Raw genomic sequence first — 21,397 nt, 5'->3', positions numbered from 1 at the left:
GTAATGCCCGCAGCTAAAAGCAACTGCGTGAGAACATATACTCCAATGTCAACGATATAGTCATTTTCTATATCGCACAGAGACAAACCCGCGATGTATCGAGTATATTCCATGTATCGCCCAGCCCTACAATGAATATGTTACTACAAAAATGAGTGAGGAGACTCCGACTCGTGTGCTCGCTGGATACATTTTCTTCCAAAAGCCTGAAAAATCTTTAGATAACATTACATTTGTGGACAAATAGTGGGTGTAAGGAACAGCGTAACTCAGCCTGTCGCCATCACATCTCCATCTCATCGCTGCCACCACACCCTGGGGGTCAATAGACTACAAACTGTGGTGACGTAGGCCGACTTCGTCGCGTGAGGAAGCCTACAATTTTTGGATGTTTTCCGCTCCATATGCTGAATGCCGATATATATATCTCGATATTTTTTTCCTCAAGTAAAAACAATACACAAAACAGTCCTAGTTACTTGAGATACTAAGTATGTCATTATTATGACTTAGTAAGTCAATATTTTGACTTACTAATTTACTAAGTCAATATAATGACTTACTAAGTCAAAATAATGACTTACTGTAAGTAAGCGTTTGCAATAAGCGTTTGACATATGCTGACATATGCTCAACTCATCATGCTTAATTTATTACAGCGTTTGGGAAGCCTGTAGTTGATTTTTATTATGTAAATGTTATATTTTTATCAACATGTGATAGCAGGGACCCTGCCATTAAAAACTAGGCTGCTACATTACTAATGACTAAAGTAACTATAGCTGAAAAAAATAGTAAAATAGCAATAGGAGAGACTATTCATCCCTGACCTTCATGGAGTTCATGTAGGCTTTATGATGCAGTTACATTATTATATCAACTGTCAGAGACGGCTTCAGGAAACTCTTCATTTAACATAATGTCCTTTTTTGCGGCTTCAACACAGTTCAATCAACACAGAAAAGGGTAAAGTGAAATAACTTAGTTGTTAACTGTAGGTCAATAATGCCACACCGCACAGTGAGCTAACGTTACGCTAAAAGCTCATTAGCCTTCAAGGACTGCGAGCGAGCTGAGCTGCCGCTTATGTTTCTAGAAAGCGCTGCGGGAAACCCTGCATTTGGTAGCCTTAATATTTAGAAATCCACTTTCAGTATGATACTTTATTTAAAGGTTTTTGTTATTGAGTGATGCGATAATCTGATTTTGTCTGTTTTTTTCTCTCTCCCATCTCCAGCTTTTTTCTCTGATATTTTGAAGAACCGGAAGTTGTTTTTTATCTCGGAGCGTCGCTAACATTGCGCCCATCTCCCCGTGTGGAGGGGGCAAGATGGCGGACCCAATTATGGACCTCTTTGAGGACACGCCCTTGTTCAACCTGGATGCCCTCCCGGATGATTCCTATTCTCAGGGTTCCTCGGACCCTGTGGAGGAGGCTCTTAAACTGGCGCTGGGTCAGATAGACGCACCGGAGCCCGAGCTCACGGTCAACGCCGGCCTCGGCGTACCTATAGCGGCTCCCGCCGTACCCGAACTCGCCCCCGTTTCGGTCCCCGCGCCGCAGCCGGTGGTAGCGGCTCACACGGTTTCTTTAGCCACAATTCCGACTGTCACCCAAGCCCCCGCTGCTGTTGATACCGTACCTCAAGTTCAAGCCCAGGTCACTGTCCCTATTGCATGCAACACCAGCGTGGCTACTAGTACCGCGGTCCTGCTGAACTCACCGCTGACCGTCTCCAGCCCTTCCATCACCACCAGCGCTGCCACGCAGCAGCTCGCACAGTTGGCTCAGCAGCTCACCCCCCAGCAGTTGGCGGCCATCACTCAGCAAGCCGGTGGTAAAATCGTCATTCTCAAGGGTCCACAAGGACAAGCCCAGGTCCTGCAGACTGTATCGGGAGCCACCGGGCCGGCGGGCGGCAAGGTTATCCGTCTGCTGTCCGGCTCGCCCCTCAAACCGGGCATGTCCATATTACAAGGAGGGGCGGTCTTGAACCAAGCGGGTGCGGGGCAAACCCAGGTCAAAGTCGGGGCGGCGGGCGTGCAGAGGCTGCTGCAGTCGGCCAACGGGCCCGTGAAGCAGCTGCTGCTCACCTCCATGCCCCAGCAAATGCAGCAGACCCAAGGCCAGCAGGTCCAGGTGCAGATTTCGCCACAAACACAAGTCCAGAGCCAGCCGGCTCATATCCAAGTCCAAGCGCCGAATCAGGTGCAGCTGCAGCCAGCCATGCAGGCCCAGACACCGGTAAGTTCACACTGCAGGTCCATTTCCATTTCTTTGCCCTAGGGTTGTACGGTATACCGGTATTAGTATAGTACCGCGATACTAATGAAGTATATTCAGTACTGTACCGCCTCTGAAAAACCCCCCGTCGTGTCATTGCTGGTTTACGAGCAGAGGAGCATGTTCGGCAGCGCACAAGCAGACACAGTGTGTAGACAGAAAAGGGAGAACGTAATAAGTAAAGATAAAGGTGAAGTTATAACACTGAAACGCCCTCAGGAAGAGGTGCTTTAAGGCTTAGTGGCCACATGCGTGGACAGCACCTTTTAGCTCTTATTTCCAAAGTTGTGTACACTACTGAATTGGGGTCTTATGGCCACTTATGTGGACACTTATACTGCCATCTGGTGGTATCAGAAGAGTATAACATACAATGGAATTTGGGGAAAAAAAGTGTAAAAATAAGAATTAGCATGTCACCAAACATGAAGTACACGTTTGTGTACTTATGGACTAAGTACATTATATCAAAAGATGATTCTTAGTTTTTATTCTAATTAGGGTCCAATAAGCCCAAATAGCAAAGAGAAATAAAAAAAAAAGCATGTAAACAAACAGCTTGGGCCTTAAGAGGTTAAGACATGGCTAGCTGGCTAGCAGCTTAAGTCCAGCCGCTGTCTGCAGTGTTTCAGCTACTTCTAAATCACAAATCCTCGCCTCCATGGCGACAAATAAAGTAAGTTTCTTACAAGTATCATTATCACTGCAGGACGAGGAATAGCTAAACATGCTTCACGACACACCGTAGCTCACCGGCGTCAAAATGTAAACAAACGCCATTGGTGGATCTACGCCTGACATCCACTGTAATGATACCAAGTACAAGAGCGTGTCTAGTCGATACTACTATCATTACGTCGATATTTTTTGGCATCACAACATCTTCTTTAGTTTTTTTTAAATGTATATTATTTTTATAAACTGAGTAAATACATCCCTGGACACATGAGGACTTTGAATATGACCAATGTATGATCCTGTAACTACTTGGTATCGGATTGATACCTAAATTTGTGGTATCTTCCAAAACTAATGTAAAGTATCAAAGAAGAGAAGAATAAGTGATTATTACATTTTAAAAGAAGTGTAGATAGAACATGTTAAAAGAGAAAGTAAGCAGATATTAACAGTAAATGAACAATTGGATTAATAATTCATTTTCTACCACTTGTCCTTAATTATGTCAGCAGACTAATTAGGAGCCTTTGTTTGTTTACTTCTAAAAGACAAGTTGTCTTGTATGTTCACTATTTTATGTAAGGACAAACTTGCAATAATAAACATATGTTTAATGTACCCTAAGACTTTTTGTTCAAATAAAGCCAATAATGCCATTTTTTGTGGTCCCCTTTATTTCGAAAAGTACCGAAAAGTATGGAAATAATTTTAGTACCGCTACCAAAATATTGGTATCGGGACAACACTTCTTTGCCCATATGTGACCTGTATCTGATTATTTTTTTATGCCAATGTGAAATCCGACCCAGGTCTCTTTTGTATTTGGATATAAATCCGATATGTATTTAATACAACTGCAGTCTGAACGCTCCAGTCGCGTCTAAAAAAAAAAAAGCGTCATGACTATTCACCAAAATAGACAGTTACAAAATAAATAGCTGATAAACGAGCAGAAAAGTCCCATTTTTTAGGAACTCACGTCAATGTTCCACCACTTCTGACTCCGACTGCCTTCCCACATGCTCTTCAAAGCATGTCCGATAAAATGCTTGCCCTCTTCTTTTTTAATCTTCTACGTGCAATAATTCGGTTTAAAAAATGTTGCACAAAATCCTTGAAAATCCCCATAAATGCGCCAGGACTGAACACTATTAGAATCGGAGCCACGTTTACTTCCGTAAACACTGCAGCACGTGTGACGTCATGTCTGCACGCGGGTCACCTTGCATTCACATTAGACATCGCATTTTTTGTAAGGCCAACGATTACATAAAAAGATCGGATATGACCCAAAAAATCTGAATTGAACACCCTACTCTACAGTGTGAACGTAGCCTTGTATATACAGTTGTGGTCAAAAGTGTACATAGACTTGTAAAGAACATCATGTCATGGCTGTCTTGAGTTTCCAATCATTTCTACAACTCTTATTTTGTTGTGATAGAGTGAGTGGAGCACATACTTGTTGGTTACAAAAAAACATTCATGAAGTTTGCTTCTTTTATGAATTTACTGAAAATGTGACTTGGTCAAAAGTATACATACAGCAATGTTAATATTTGCTTACATGTCCCTTGGCAAGTTTCACTGCAATAAGGCGCTTTTGGTAGCCATCCACAAGCTTCTGCTTGAATTTTTGACCACTCCTCTTGACAAAATTGGTGCAGTTCAGCTAAATGTGTTGCTTTTCTGACATGGACTTGTTTTTTCAGCATTGTCTACATGTTTAAGTCAGGACTTTGGGAAGGCCATTCTAAAACCTTCATTCTAGCCTGATTTAGCCATTCCTTTACCACTTTTGACGTGTGTTTGGGGTCATTGTCCTGTTTAGGGATGTCCCGATCCGATATTTGGATCGGATCGGCCGCCGATATTTGCAAAAAAATGCGTATCGGCAAGGCATGGGAAAATGCCGATCCAGATCCAGTTTAAAAAAAACTCCGGTCCGTGTTTTCCAACGCACCGATTTAAATAATACATTCCACTTTTCTGCTGCTCCTTAATTTCCGTTCCGCATTTTCCAGCACACCTTCAACACATCCACAGGTCTGTGGATTCTCACGCAGTTGCTTTTAGCTGCTGGCATTACACGACAGGCTCTTCTCACTCTTTCCTGTGTCTCCCTCTTACAGACAGCGAGCGCACCTTCTTACACACGTCACATACTGTCACGTCATACGTCACATACGTATACGTCCTCTCCCAGCAGAGAGCGAGGTAGCGGCATGGCTAACGTTAGCTGTGATGCTAGCGCAGCCGCTAAGGTGCGCGCCTGCTCAAGCGTCCTCTGCGCACGGCAAATCTATGCCACGCACAAAATCAAATTAAAAAATAAGCGCATAACAATTTTCGACACACAGACACGACAGAGAAAACAGTTTTCGTCATCATTGTTCAAATATTGTAACGTCTGTCGAGACACTTATCTCCATTCGGGTGCCACACGTCCACACCATCAAAATGCCGAGGCAAACATTTCCACATCAACACCGTATGAAAAAAATAGTGATTTTTTTTTAGTTGTGATTTCCCTCTCTGCATGAAAGTTTAAAAGTGGCATATATTAATGCAGTATGAAGAAGAATGTTTTAATGTAGACACATAGAATCATCATACTGCTGTGATTATATGCATCAAGTGTTCATTCAAGGCTAAGGCAAAATATCGAGATATATGTCGTGTATCGCAATATGGCCTTAAAATATCACAATATTTAAAAAAGGCCATATTGCCCAGCCCTAGTTTCAATGATGCCATTTCTGTTTGTCATGTATAATTTTGTCTATTTTGTGTTTATCCTTGAATAAACAGGTCAGTTTCTTGTTACCAACCATTGTGTATTATTCAAACTCCCCTAATTCAGCTGGCTAGTTGTTATCAAGAGTACTAAAACCCTTTTCAACATGATTCTGACAACTAAGTAGGCTAAATAACTTTAAACTTTAATACATGCTCGTATAGGCCAGTATCGGTCAGTATCGGTATCGGTCAGTATTGGTATCGGATCGGAAGTGCAAAAACAATATCGGATCGGAAGTGCAAAAACCTGGATCGGGACATCCCTAGTCCTGTTGAAACACCCAACTGCGCCCAAGACCCAACCTCCGGCCTGATGATTTTAGCTTGTCCTGAAGAATTTGTAGGTAATCCTCCTTTTTCAATGTCCCATTTACTCTCTGTAAAGCACCAGTTCCATTTGGTAGCAAAACAGGCCCAGAGCATAATACTACCACCACCATGCTTGACGGTAGGCATGGTGTTCCTGGGATTAAAGGCCTCACCTTTCCTCCTCCAAACATATTGCTGGGTATTGTGGCCAAACAGCTCCATTTTGGTTTCATCTGACCACAGAACTTTCCTCCAGAAGGTCTTATCTTTGTCCATATGATGTCAAATTTTGCTGAACTGCACCAATTTTGCCAAGAGGAGTGGTCAAAAATTCAAGCAGAAGCTTGTGGATGGCTACCAAAAGCGCCTTATTGCAGTGAAACTTGCCAAGGGACATGTACCGGTAAGCAAATATTAACATTGCTGTATGTTTACTTTTGGCAGTAGACCCATAATAAATTCATAAAAGAAGCAAACTTCATGAATGTTTTTTGTGACCAACAAGTATGTGCTCCAATCACAAAAAAATAAGAATTGTAGAAATGATTGGAAACTCAAGACAGCCATGACATTATGTTCTTTACAAGTGTACGTAAACTTTTGACCAGGGCTGTATGTCTTTATTTCCAATCCTATTTATATGAGACTAATTCTTATTATTTGTGTCTCAAGGGGAGCGAAGCAAAGCGCATCACTCTGGTCCTCCAGCAGCCCTCGCAGGCTGCCGCCGCGACACAAGCGGGCCAAACGGTTTCCGCCCAGCCCCAGGTCACGCAGGTTCAACAAACAGCCCAAGGAGGTCAGCAACAGGCCCAGGCCCCGACTCGATTGGTCCTGGGTCAGCTCCCCGGGGGCAAACTGGTGCTCCAGGGAAGCCAGCTTGCTGCCTTGACCCAGGCCCGGGCTGCGGGCCAGGCAGGAGGGCAGCCCAAAGTCCTCACCATCCAGCTGCAGGTGCAGCAGCAGCCGAACCAGCAAGGAGGCGTTAAGGTGAGACCCAAGTTTTACCTTTTTAGAAGGTAGGCCGCTTTATGTCGTGTGAAGCATGTCATTACAATTTGGTACTTTAGGGTGCTAATTCGAGTCTCTACTCCAAAATGAACAAATGAATATAGCAACCGTACACCGAGACATATTTGACTCGATCTAAGCCGGGGGTCTTTAGCGCCGCCCTAGTGGCTCCCTGGAGCTTTTTCGAAAATGTATGAAAATGGAAAAAGATGAGGAAAAATATATATTTTTTGTTTTAATATATTTTCTGTAGGTCAAACATGACATAATCCTTCCTAATTGTTAGAAATCCCACTGTTTACATTAAACATGTTTCACTGATGGGATTTAGCGCGCGCCATTTTGTCCTAATTTCGGAAGTCCTTGAACGCACCGTCGTTTGTTTACATGTTCAACTTTCCTTGACGCTGCCACAGAAAGACGTGTTTTATGCCACTCCTTCTTTGTTTCATTTTGTCCATCAAACATTTTATACTGTGCGTGAATCCACAAAGGTGAGCTTTGTTGATGTTATTGACTTGTGTGGAATGCTAATCAGGCATATTTGGTCACTGCATGACTGCAAGCTAATCGATGCTAACATGCTATTTATGCCTCGTATTTTAGGTTTATTTGAGGTCATTTTATTTGTAGTTTCCGTTTCCTTCAACTTGAACACACACTTTTACCTTTGGCCATTCTAAGCCGGTAATTTCCAGGAGTTATCACACCCTCTGAAAAAAGCCTCCGTTTTAGTAATGTTTTCCAATGTTGTAAAAATCCATCCATCCATCCATTTTCTACCGCTTATTCCCTTTGGGGTCGCGGGGGGCGCTGGAGCCTATCTCAGCTACAATCGGGCGGTAGGCGGGGTACACCCTGGACAAGTCGCCACCTCAAATGTGTAGAATAAATATTACATTTCAACATTTCTGTCAACAAAGATTTGCATCAGCAGTCATTATTATAGTAGGCTAGTATAGCTAATATAGACCCTTACATCATGTGTTGCCTTCATTTTAACACTATATAAGGCTTTTAAAGTCATTTTGATAGTAGGCTAATATAGACACATCGTGTGTTGTCTTCATTATAACACTTATATGAGGCTTTAAAAGTCATTTTGATAGTAGGCTAATATAGCTAATATAGACACTTACATAATGTGTTGCCTTCATTATAACACTTAAGACTTTTAAAGTCATTTTGATAGTAGGCTAATATCGCTAATATAGACACTTTTACATCATGTGTTGCCTCCATTATAACACTTGTATAAGACTTTTAAAGTCATTTTGATAGTAGGCTAATATAGACACATCATGTGTTGTCTTCATTATAACACTTGTATAAGGCTTTTAAAGTCATTTTGATAGTAGGCTAATATAGACACTTACACCATGTGTTGTCTTCATTATAACACTTATATAAGACGTTTAAAGTCATTTTGATAGTAGGCTAATATAGCTAATACAGACATGTGTTGGCTTCATTAAACACTTATATAAGGCTTTTAAAATAATTTTTGATAGTAGGCTAATATAGACACTTACATCATGTGTTGCCTTCATTTTAACACTGTATAAGGCTTTTAAAGTCATTTTGATAGTAGGCTAATATAGACACATGTGTTGTCTTCATTATAACACTTATATGAGGCTTTAAAAGTCATTTTGATAGTAGGCTAATATAGCTAATATAGACACTTACATCATGTGTTGCCTTCATTATAACACTTATAAGACTTTTAAAGTCATTTTGATAGTAGGCTAATATCGCTAATATAGACACTTTTACACCATGTGTTGCCTCCATTATAACACTTGTATAAGACTTTTAAAGTCATTTTGATAGTAGGCTAATATAGACACATGTGTTGTCTTCATTATAACACTTGTATAAGGCTTTTAAAGTCATTTTGATAGTAGGCTAATATAGACACTTACACCATGTGTTGTCTTCATTATAACACTTACCGGTATATAAGACGTTTAAAGTCATTTTGATAGTAGGGTAATATAGCTAATACAGACACATGTGTTGGCTTCATTATAACACTTATATAAGGCTTTTAAAGTAATTTTTGATAGTAGGCTAATATAGACACATCATGTGTTGCCTTCATTTTAACACTGATATAAGGCGTTAAATAAAAAAAGCTCAAGCTAAATCTATAAGCCGATTTCAAAATCGACTAGTTGTTAAGATTTTCGGTCTGGTTACTACAGTTTATTAAGGGTTTGATAATTAATTTTAACGATTCTATATTTGTGATTGCCGATCAGTGAGTTGAAATCGATTCAGTAATTTTTAATAAAAAAACAAAACAAGCTGTGTGACTATTAAATAAATACTGGACACTGCAGGTGAAGTGTCCTATATTCCTGTTATTTCTTGTAAGGGATTTATGTATAAATGAATTATGGATATAAACAATTAATGGCCAATGTATGGACGAAGTGGTCGGGGAGAGGGAAGTCTGGGCTTCTCTGCTTAGGCTGCTGCCCCCGCGACCCGACCTCGGATAGGCGGAGGAAAATGGATGGATGGATGTCTTCGCATCCTATTTATATAAAGTTCAACCAACATTTTAGGTTTAATTAACAAGAGGAAACATTTTCTGCTCACATTTTCAACATTCCAACAATGTTTCTTGAAAGTACAGCGACCAACATTTTAGGAGTAGAATTACCTGCTAAATAAAGTTCCCCGGTATCGCTTCTCCGCCTGGGCGTCGCCCATGACGGACAGCCGTCCCAGGTGTGTGGAAGCGTGAAGTGAAGTGAATTATATTTAGATAGCGCTTTTTCTCTCGTGACTCAAAGCGCTTTTACATAGTGAAACCCAATATCTAAGTTACATTTAAAGCAGTGTGGGTGGCACTGGGAGCAGGTGGGTAAAGTGTCTTGCCCAAGGACACAACGGCAGTGACTAGGATGGCGGAAGTGGGGATCGAACCTGGAACCCTCAAGTTGCTGGCATGGCCACTCTACCAACCGAGCTATACCAATTTGAGTACCAGTATTATAGAAGTCAGTGTCGGCGCTAGGAATCTTCAAAATGGGGTCCCAGGGACCCCATCAAGTCATAAAAATGGGGTTCCACAGTCAATTTTTGTGGTCCCACTTTTTTGTAAGCGTTTTAAAAACAAATGATAAATGTATGCGTTATCCTGTTATATCTCACATTCTTTATTGTGTTTTGGAAAAAAAGTTGTCATAAACGTGAATAATGTAAACTCACTATGTTTTAGAGCTTTCATGCCGAGATATAAGTAAGAACTTTACACTACTTTATATTAGACATGGCACTAAAATATTTACTCCTAAAACATTTTGATAGATTTTTGAGCACCGTGTGTTTAATGTTCTATATTTTCAATGGGACATTTAAAATGTTGGCGTTGTTGACTGCCATCTACTGGTCACACTTATAATTACACCCTGTACCAAATAAAATAGTGTAGAGTCCCGGAAGGGTTGTTACTTCAGGGAATTCTGGGTTTTTGTTCTGTTGTGTTTATGTTGTGTTGCAAATATTCTCCCGGAATGTGTTTGTCATTGTTTAGTGTGGTTTCACAATATGGCACATTTTTATGACAGTGTTGGTGTTGTTTATACGGCCACCCTGAGTGTGACATGTATGGCTGTTGACTAAGAATGCCCTATGTATATTTGTACATGGGGTATCCTAAATCTAAATGTTCATTAAAATTGGCTATGAACATTTCCTGTCATCTTCATTTTAAGGCCATTTTCACTCCTACCGATACATCAACAGTATTGAGATGGGAAGTCCTCAAATGCTTATTTTGAAAATGTAATTCTGTTTATAGATTATATGCAATCTGTTGTGTTCCCTAGTTTTGAGTGTACATAAATGAAGGTGTGTGTTGCTGAGTCCGACCTGGACATAATCTGGACTGGACCTGGTTTTAAGAAACCTTTTAAACAATCTAATTTCATTGACAATCTGGTCTGGTGAAGATAAAGTCCTTTTTAAAAATTAAAAACAAAAAGATACATCATTAAAAAAAAAAAATTATTGAATAAAAAAGAAATTAAAACTATATAAAAACAGTTACATAGAAACTAGTAATTAATGAAAATGAGTAAAATTAACTGTTAAAGGTTAGTATTAGAGGTGTCCGATAATGGCTTTTTTGCCGATATCCGATATTCCGATATTGTCCAACTCTTAATTACCGATTCCGATATCAACCGATACCGATATATACAGTCGTGGAATGAACACATTATTATGCCTAAATTTGTTGTGATGCCCCGCTGGATGCATTAAACAATGTAACTTTACCATGAATTGATTAACGTGGACCCCGACTTAAACAAGTTGAAAAACTTATTGGGGTGTTACCATTTAGTGGTCAATTGTACGGAATATGTACTGTACTGTGCAATCTACTAATACAAGTTTCAATCAATCAATCAATCAAAAACAAGGTTTTCCAAAATAAGAGAACAACTTTAACTCAAATTATGGAAAAAGGTACCAACATGGCACTGCCATATTTATTATTGAAGTCACAAAGTGCATTATTTTTTTTAACATGCCTCAAAACAGCAGCTTGGCATTTGGGACATGCTCTCCCTGAGATAATACTGATACCCACTACAACTATGGGAAGTACTATACTTTGACTTTCACAAAGTGCATTATTTTTTATTTTTTTTAAACATGCCTCAAAACAACAGCTACAAAAACAATGAAGGCACACAGCTTCAGTCCAGAGTACACTAGAGTAATAAAGTAAACAATAACATAGTCCTCACTTAGTGCAAGACTGCCTGGCATACTGTATAACAGGAAATTATAAACTGGGCTCAATCTGCCCTACTCTAACGTATTTGTATGAGTAACACAAATGTGCTGCAAGCTAGTGGTGAGTGCTTGAAGTGGCCTACCAGTCAGTCAGAACTTCTGAAATGCTGCATTGAGACAGGGCACCTCTGTTCACTGCAAGCTGTTTTCGGTGTTCGCTTTTCATCCATCTTCCGCTTGTATTCATCGTGTATCTCCTTTTATCTCCTTATGATTCTTGAAGAGGTGGGTGATCAAATTGCTCGTATTAAAGGAAGACGTCTTGGTTCCTCCTCGCATAACCAACTTTTTGCAGTCATTGCAAATTGCCAGTTTTTTATCCGACAGACACACTTTAAAATAATCCCAAACCATAGACATGGTGTCGTTAGTCAGTCACTGAGCGAGCTCGCTTGTTAGCCACGGCTACAGCACCGGCAACAACACACTCTTGTTGTTATGCTCCGCTCGCAGCGGTTTGATGAGGTCATCAAGCGTCGCCACTAAACCTCTCATGCTGCAGTCGTCAACTCCTGTGTTGTGTGTGGGAAGAGGGGAGGGGCTGCTGACTGGGTTTATATCCGTGTTTTACTGGATATGTACCGCTCCGTACAACAGCGTTTTAAAAATTGATTAATTTTACTTTTTGAAACCGATACCGATAATTTCCGATATCGCATTTTACAGCATTTATCGGCCGATAATCTCTAATTAATAGTTATAAAAAACGTGCGTCCAGGGCAGGCCTGGGCAAGTATTTTGACTCGGGGGCCAAATTTAAAGAAAAAAATATGTCTGGGGGTCGGTATATCTGTTTTTAGGAACACTAATATAAAACCTCACAATAATGTCTGATTGAATGCTAAAAAAGTTATGACAGACTGCTTCAAAAAAGCAGAATGGTATTTTCCCTTATTTTTACTGAATGAGACACCCAGAATGTACATGAAAATAAGGAATGCGGGATTTACAATATTAACTATGGACGATAAAACACTGAATATTGACAATATATCATGCAAAAGCGCAGATTCCAACCATTGAAATACTTTTTATAGTTCAATAGTTGCGGTAATTTGGAAACACCACTACACATCATAATGGCAGCTACAGTTTCCATCTTAAAGATCTAAAAAAATACATCAGATATTTAGGAAAACTAATACGAAACCTCACAGTAATGTCTGATTGAATGCTAAAACGTTATGGCAGCCTGCCTTAAAGGGGAACATTATCACAATTTCAGAAGGGTTAAAACCATTAAAAATCAGTTCCCAGTGGCTTATTTTATTTTTCGAAGTTTTTTTCAAAATTTTACCCATCACGCAATATCCCTAAAAAAAAAAAGCTTCAAAGTGCCTAATTTTAACCATCGTTATATACACCCGTCCATTTTCCTGTGATGTCACACAGTGATGCCAACACAAACAAACATGGCGGATAGAACAGCAAGGTATAGCGACATTAGCTCGGATTCAGACTCGGATTTCAGCGGCTTAAGCGATTCAACGGATTACGCATGTATTGAAACGGATGGTTGTAGTGTGGAGGCAGGTAGCGAAAACGAAATTGAAGAAGAAACTGAAGCTATTGAGCCATATCGGTTTGAACCGTATGCAAGCGAAACCGACGGAAACGACACGACAGCCAGCGACACGGGAGAAAGCGAGGACGAATTCGGCGATCGCCTTCTAACCAACGATTGGTATGTGTTTGTTTGGCATTAAAGGAAACTAACAACTATGAACTAGGTTTACAGCATATGAAATACATTTGATACGATTTCAGCACTCAGGTTAACCATACCTAAATAAACACAAAATACTGCATTACACAAGACTACCCGAATGTACTCGAATGATTGAAAAAAATAAATGTTTTTAAGCTAAATTATTGGTAAACACAGTTTATGTATAATAATTTACGTAAAACCGCGAGTAATGAATAAAGTTTTCATCAATTAATATATTCTGTAGACATACCCTCATCCGCGCTCTTTTCCTGAAAGCTGATCTGTCCAGCTTTGAGTGTCGCAGGATATCCAAACATTCTTGCCATCTCTGTCGTAGCATAGCTTTCGTCTGTAAAGTGTGCGGAACAAACGACTGACCATTTCGTAAGCTTTCCCCACAGCCTCGTATTTTGAACAAATTTCGTCCAATTTCTTGCCACTTTCGCATCTTTGGGCTACTGGTGCAACTCTATCCGTCCCTGTTCGTGTTGTTACACCCTCCGACAACACACCGACGAAAGTTAGAAAATGGCGGATTGCTTCCCGATGTGAGCTCCGAGAGCCAATAATAGAAAGGCGTTTAATTCGCCAAAATTCACCCATTTAGAGTTCGGAAATCGGTTAAAAAAATATATGGTCTTTTTTCTGCAACATCAAGGTATATATTGACGCTTACATAGGTCTGGTGATAATGTTCCCCTTTAAAAAACAGAATGGAATTTTAAATTTTTTTCCTGAATGAGCCACCCAGAATGTACGTGAAAATAAATGTGGGATTTAGGGATGTCCGATATTGTTTTTGCATTTCCGATCCGATACCGATACTGACCGATACCGATACTGACCGATACTGGCCTATCCGAGCATGTATTAAAGTTTAAAGTTATTTAGCCTACTTAGTTGTCAGAATCATGTTGAAAAGGGTTTTAGTACTCTTGATAACAACTAGCCAGCTGAATTAGGGGAGTTTGAATAATACACAATGGTTGGTAACAAGAAACTGACCAGTTTATTCAAGGATAAACACAAAATAGACAAAATTATACATGACAAACAGAAATGGCATCATTGAACTAAGGCTGGGCGATATGGCCTCTTTTTAATATTGCGATATTTTAAGGCCATATTGCGATACACGATATATATCTCAATATTTTGCCTTAGCCTTGAATGAACACTTGATGCATATAATCACAGCAGTATGATGATTCTATGTGTTTTAATTGATTGAGACTTTTATTAGTAGGTTGCACAGTGAAGTACCGGTACATATTCCGTACAGTTGACCACTAAATGGTAACACCCGAATAAGTTTTTCAACTTGTTTAAGTCGGGGTCCACTTAAATTGATTCATAATACAGATATATACTATCAGATATATACTACCATCATAATACAGTCATCACACAAGATAATCACATTAAATTATTTACATTATTTATAATCCAGGGTGTGGAGGGGGGCGCCGGATGTAAGTGTCAAAAAGACAGACAAAAGAGTTTGATATGAGAATAAATCTAAAGTTAAAATATAGGGTAGAAATGCACCCATTTGCAGGAAATGTAGTCTTGATTTTCAAATTTTTCTTTCAAGGCTTGAATGTCTACATTAAAACATTCTTCTTAATACTGCATTAATATATGCTACTTTTAAACTTTCATGCAGAGAAGGAAATCACAACTAAAAAAATCACTAATTTTTTCATACGCCTCAGCATTTTGATGGTGTGGACGTGTGGCACCGAATGGAGATAAGCGTCTCGACAGACGTCACAATATTTGAACAATGATGGCGAAAACTGTTTTCTCTGTCGTGTCCGTGTGTCGAAAATTGTTATGCGCTTATTTTTTTATTTGATTTTGTGCGTGGCGTAGATTTGCTATGCGCAGAGGACGCTTAAACACTGCGCAATTGCACAGGCGAGCACCTTAGAGGGAGCGTTGCTCGCACGGCTGCGCTAGCATCACAGCTAACGTTAGCCATGCTGCTACCTCTCTGCTCGGGGAGGACGTATACGTATGTGACGTATGACGTGACAGTATGTGACGTATGACGTGACAGTATGTGACGTATGACGTGACAGTATGTGACGTATGACGTGACAGTATGTGACGTGTGTAAGAAGGTGCACTTGCTGTCTGTGAGAGGGAGACACAGGAAAGAGTGAGAAGAGCCTGTCGTGTAATGCCAGCAGCTAAAAGCAACTGCGTGAGAATTCACAGACCTGTAGATGTGTTGAAGGTGTGCTGGAAAATGCGGAACGGAAATTACGGAGCAGCAGAAAAGTGGAATGTACTATTTAAATCGGTGCGTTGGAAAACACGGACCGGAATTTTTTTAAAAACTGGATCTGGATCAGCATTTTCCCATGCCTTGCCGATACGCAATTTTTGGCAAATATCGGCAGCCGATGCGATCCAAATATCGGATCGGGACATCCCTAGTGGGATTTACAACATTAACTATGAAGGATAAAACACTGAATATTGACAACATATGAACGTCATACCCCCTCTCCATCCACATATTTTACAATCAAGCGAAACGCAACAAAAATGAAACACGCACAGCCAAATATGAACGCGAGGGGTAAAAATCTATCTTAAATATCGAGAAAAAAAATTGGGGGGAATGTCCTGCGGGCCAGATTGAAAAGCTTAACGGGCCGCATGTGGCCAGGTATGGTCCATGGGCACGCGTGGACTTCCGGGGGTTTCGCGTCCTTTCTGATTTCAATGCGTAAAAAGACACAAAAAGTGCGTCAACGCCAACGCTGGAAATACACACACAGCAATTAGGAAAACGGTTTCTGAAGGTAGCTTGTTGAGAAATATCTCATCCCAAAAAAAAGCAAGTTTGTCATGTTTACTCACAGCATGTGTATTTTGTTTCAGTACCAGCTGGTGTCAGGAGCTGGCAATACCGGCAGCCCGCAGATACTGCAGATATCGCAAGGCCAAGGAGGGCAGAGACTGGCAGTTCCTTTCAAAATGCTCCTGCAGCCTCAGGTAGTCATTTTCTGCTTGAAAGTATTTTGGAACTAGAACAATGATGTTGTCTTCTCTCTTGACAGACAAGCTCGGCGTCGACAGCCGGCGGGGCTGTCTCTGTGGTGAAGGTTGTCAACTCTTCAACAGCAGGACCCTCCAGCACGACCACCTCCCCGACGCAGACCATCCGCATCGCCAAGGCCCCCGGTGATTCCTCCTCTGTGCGCCGTGTGGAAATCTTGTGCAAGCAAGAGAAGGCTAACCGTATTGTTGCTGAAGCTATAGCAAGGGCCAAGGCACGGGGCGAGAAGAACCTTCCTCGAGTGCTCAACCAGGACGAACTTCCGGCCTCACAAACCTCGCCAGAAATAGGGGAAACGGTCACGGTGGTGTCCACCGCAAAGAAGAAGACAAGCGGTGGTGGGAGCAAGAAGAAAAGCCCTGTGGCTGCAGGGACACCATCCAAACTGGCGGGGGCAGCGGACAAAAAAGGCAAAGCCAAACCTGCCGGAGGGACAGTTGTAGTTGCCGGAGGCACCGTAATACCCGTGGCAGGAAACAAGAGCAAAAGTAAAACCAAGACAAAGTAAGTTGGGGAATGTCGCTTTTTTTTTTTACAAAACGGTACTTTTGATGACAGCCTCCAATCTACTCTCAGCACGATTACTCTTGTGGGAGCCAAAAAGAGAAAAAGGAATCCTTCCTCCGAGCATTCAGAAGGGGAGCTGAGTCCGGCCTCACCTGCTGCGCTGGAGGAAGACCTGACCATGGTATGAACACACGCTTAAAGGGGAACATTATCACAATTTCAGAAGGGTTAAAACCATTAAAAATCAGTTCCCAGTGGCTTATTTTATTTTTCGAAGTTTTTTTCAAAATTTTACCCATCACGCAATATCCCTAAAAAAAGCTTCAAAGTGCCTGATTTTAACCATCGTTATATACACCCGTCCATTTTCCTGTGACGTCACACAGTGATGCCAATACAAACAACAGCAAGGTTTAGCGACATTAGCTCGGATTCAGACTCGGATTTCAGCAGCTTAAGCGATTCAACAGATTACGCATGTATTGAAACGGATGGTTGTAGTGTGGAGGCAGGTAGCGAAAACGAAATTGAAGAAGAAACTGAAGCTATTGAGCCATATCGGTTTGAACCGTATGCAAGCGAAACCGACGAAAACGACACGACAGCCAGCGACACGGGAGAAAGCGAGGACGAATTCGGCGATCGCCTTCTAACCAACGATTGGTATGTGTTTGTTTGGCATTAAAGGAAACTAACAACTATGAACTAGGTCAGGGGTCGGCAACCTTTATCAGTCAAAGAGCCATTTTGACCAGTTTCACAAATTATAGAAAACAATGGGAGCCGCAAAAATTTTTGAAATTTTAAATGAAATAACACTGCATACAAAGATTTTTTTTTGCTTTGTGCTATGTATAAACCAGGGGTCTCAGACACGCCGCCCACACCTTTTGTGTGAAATTTTTAAGCTGGTGCGACACGCGAGTTTTAAATGAATAGCGCTTGTCAGCGTCATGCGTGCCGTGATGGTACAGCATATAGCGCCCACTACAACCAGCGTGCCTGATCAGCCACACGTTGTATGGGGCTTCCGCTTGCTCAAGTAGGTGACAGCAAGGCATACTTGGTCAACAACCACACAGGTTACACTGACGGTGTCGGTATAAAAAAAACTTTAACACTCTTACTAATAATGCGCCACACTGTGAACCCACACCAAACAAGAATGACAAACACATTTCGGGAGAACATCTGCACAGTAACACAACATAAACACAACAGGACAAATACCCAGAATCCCATGCAGCCCTAACTCTTCCGGGATACATTATACACCCCCGCTACCAAACCCCGCCCACCTCAACCGACGCACAGAGGGGGGGGGGTGATGTGTGAGGGAGCAGGCTTGGGGTGGGGGCGGGGTTTGGTGGTAGCAGGGGTGTATAATGTAGCCGGAAGAGTCAGGGCTGCATGGGATTCTGGGTGTTTGTTCTGTTGTGTTTATGTTGTGTTAAGGTGCAGATGTACTCCCGAAATGTGTTTGTCATTCTTGTTTGGTTTTGGTTCAAAGTGTGGCGCATTATTAGTGAGAGTGTTAAAGTTGTTTTATATGGTCACCGTCAGTGCAACCTGTGTGGCTGTTGATCAAGTATGCCTTGCTGTCACCTACGTGTGCAAGCAGAAAATGTATTTTGTATAACTAGTGTTGGGCTGGCACGCTGTTAATACAGGTTGTAGAGGGCGCCAAATGTTGTACCATCATGGCACGCCCTTATTATAGCTGTAAGGGTGAAAATAGGTGAATATTAATCCCGGGAGTTTTCTGCGAGAGGCACTGAAATCCGGAAGTCTCACGGGAAAATTGGGGGGTTCAGCAAGTAAGCGTGATCAAAGAGCCGCGGGTTGCCGACCCCTGAACTAGGTTTACAGCATATGAAATACATTTGGCAACAACTTGTGCAGACAGCCCAGTTTTCATCAATTAATATATTCTGTAGACATACCCTCATCCGCTCTCTTTTCCTGAAAGCTGATCTGTCCAGTCCAGTGGGAAATGCATCTGCTTTGAGTGTCGCAGGATATCCACACATTCTTGCCATCTCTGTTGTAGCATAACTTTCGTCGGTAAAGTGTGCGGAACAAACGTCCAATTTCTTGCCACTTTCGCACTTTGGACCACTGGTGCAACTTGAATCCGTCCCTGTTCATGTTGTTACACCCTCCGATAACACACCGACGAGGCATGATGTCTCCAAGGTACGGAAAACAGTCGAAAAAACGGAAAATAACAGAGCTGATTTGACTCGGTGTTTGTAATGTGTTTGAGATAATGGCGGATTGCTTCCCGATGTGACGTCATCGCTCCAAGAGCGAATAATAGAAAAGCGTTTAATTCGCCAAAATTCACCCATTTAGAGTTTGGAAATCGGTTAAAAAAATATATGGTCTTTTTTTCTGCAACATCAAGGTATATATTGACGCTTACATAGGTCTGGTGATAATGTTCCCCTTTAAAGAGGAACTGGAATGTTGCCCATCGTTCACAATCCTTATGTGAGACAAGCACATTTTTTTTATGCATTGTAGTTCGTGGTTAGAGTGTCCGCCCTGAGATCCGTAGGTCGTGAGTTCAAACCCCGGCCGAGTCATACCAAAGACTAGAGATGTCCGATAATGGCTTTTTTGCCGATATCCGATATTGTCCAACTCTTAATTACCGATTCCGATATCAACCGATACTGATGTATACAGTCGTGGAATTAACACATTATTATGCCTAATTTTGTTGTGATGCCCCGCTGGATGCATTAAACAATGTAACAAGGTTTTTCCAAAATAAGAGAACAACTTCAACTCAAATTATGGCATACCTGCCAACTACTCCGGTTTTCCCGTAATTAGTACGGTTTTCATCAACCTATTCCGGGTTACGGTTGCAGTGATAAAAAATACGGTTTTTCATTAATTAAAAAAAAATATTTTTTTAAAAGTTTTATTCACGAAATCGCGTAACAACAATGACAATCGACACTGCTTCCCGTAACTTCCTATCGAGCCATTCCGAATGCCATGCGCGAGGCTATTTATAGCACCGCTGCCAAGCCTGAGGCACCAGTTGCCATTGTTTCCAAACGAGCGAACGATCATGGAATCAGCCGGAGAAAAATCGCAAACGAGTCTTAAACCGAAAAGAAAACTGCAGTCATTCCGTGAAGAATATTCAAAAGCCTATCCGGGAATAATTATCCGTTCCAAAAAGGGTGAAAACTACGCGAATTGCACCTTGTGCAGACAAGATTTTTCGATTGGACACGGAGGAATTAGCGATGTAAAAGACCACGTTGGGACAAAAAAACAGAAGTCTAATGCCGTTGCTAGCGATACAAGTGGAAAACTTTCAACGTTTTTCGTCGCCCAAACAGATTCTTTGGATGTGATAAATGCCAAAGTTTTATTTACGGAGGCAATAATTGAGCATGGACTTCCAATCGCACTGGCTGATCACATGGGACAGTTATTTCGGAAAATGTTTCCCGACTCGAAAATCGCCAAAAAATATGGATGTGGTCGAACCAAAACATCAAACATTATTCAGTGTCTTGGAACAGAATCCTCAAAAAGTATCGCCGATGTCATGAAGACGGAACCATTTAGCATGTCGACTGACGGCAGCACCGATTATGACTATGTAAAACTGTACCCCATTTGTGTTCGATATTTCGATGACGACATTGGAAAAGTATTGTCAGTACTTCTGTCTTTGAGGGAATGCAATACGGCTTCCACAGGCGAAAACATTTACAAAATACTCAGGGAAGAAATAACAAATAATTTATGTTGTGTTACGGTGAGGATGTTCTCCTGAAATGTGTTTGTCATTCTTGGGTTGTGTGTTTTACACAGAACATCAATTTCCACACTTCTACTCCAGTGGACCCGGACATCTTATATGTAATAGAAATGTGTAGGGGGGGTGTATGGTGTGTGGTCATTAAATATGTATTCTGATATACAGTGAAGAAAATTAGTATTTGAACACCCTGCTATTTTGCAAGTTCTCCCACTTAGAAATCATGGAGGGGTCTGAAATGTTCATGGTAGGTGCATGTCCACTGTATGAGAGATAACCTAAAAAGAAAAAATCCAAAAATCACAATCTATGATTTTTTTAACAATTTATTTGTGTGATACAGCTGAAAATAAGTATTTGAACACCAACATTAATATTTGGTAGAGTAGCCTTTGTTTGCAATTACAGAGGTCAAAC

General features: G+C 41.1%; 1 protein-coding gene across 6 annotated transcripts in view; it reads left to right on the top strand.

The window, feature by feature from the left end:
* chd8 (chromodomain helicase DNA binding protein 8) overlaps positions 1–21,397 on the top strand; it is a 153,230-nt gene that overhangs the window by 19,327 nt on the left and 112,506 nt on the right. For 4 of the 6 annotated variants that reach the window (XM_061935681.1, XM_061935663.1, XM_061935673.1 and 1 more), the window contains exons 2-6: positions 1,238–2,245; positions 6,743–7,060; positions 16,506–16,619; positions 16,685–17,187; positions 17,260–17,371. In XM_061935681.1, the coding sequence (XP_061791665.1) occupies positions 1,331–2,245; positions 6,743–7,060; positions 16,506–16,619; positions 16,685–17,187; positions 17,260–17,371 (1,962 nt within the window). In that variant the 5' untranslated portion in view covers positions 1,238–1,330. The remainder of the gene's footprint in view (positions 1–1,237; positions 2,246–6,742; positions 7,061–16,505; positions 16,620–16,684; positions 17,188–17,259; positions 17,372–21,397) is intronic. The other 2 variants (XM_061935698.1, XM_061935690.1) reach the window with 2 other exon arrangements.

Source organism: Nerophis lumbriciformis, linkage group LG03 (assembly GCF_033978685.3).
Source record: "Nerophis lumbriciformis linkage group LG03, RoL_Nlum_v2.1, whole genome shotgun sequence".
Classification (NCBI taxonomy): Eukaryota; Metazoa; Chordata; class Actinopteri; order Syngnathiformes; family Syngnathidae; genus Nerophis; species Nerophis lumbriciformis.
Note: the sequence above shows the minus strand (reverse complement) of the source record. Positions and strands in the feature narration are given on the sequence as shown.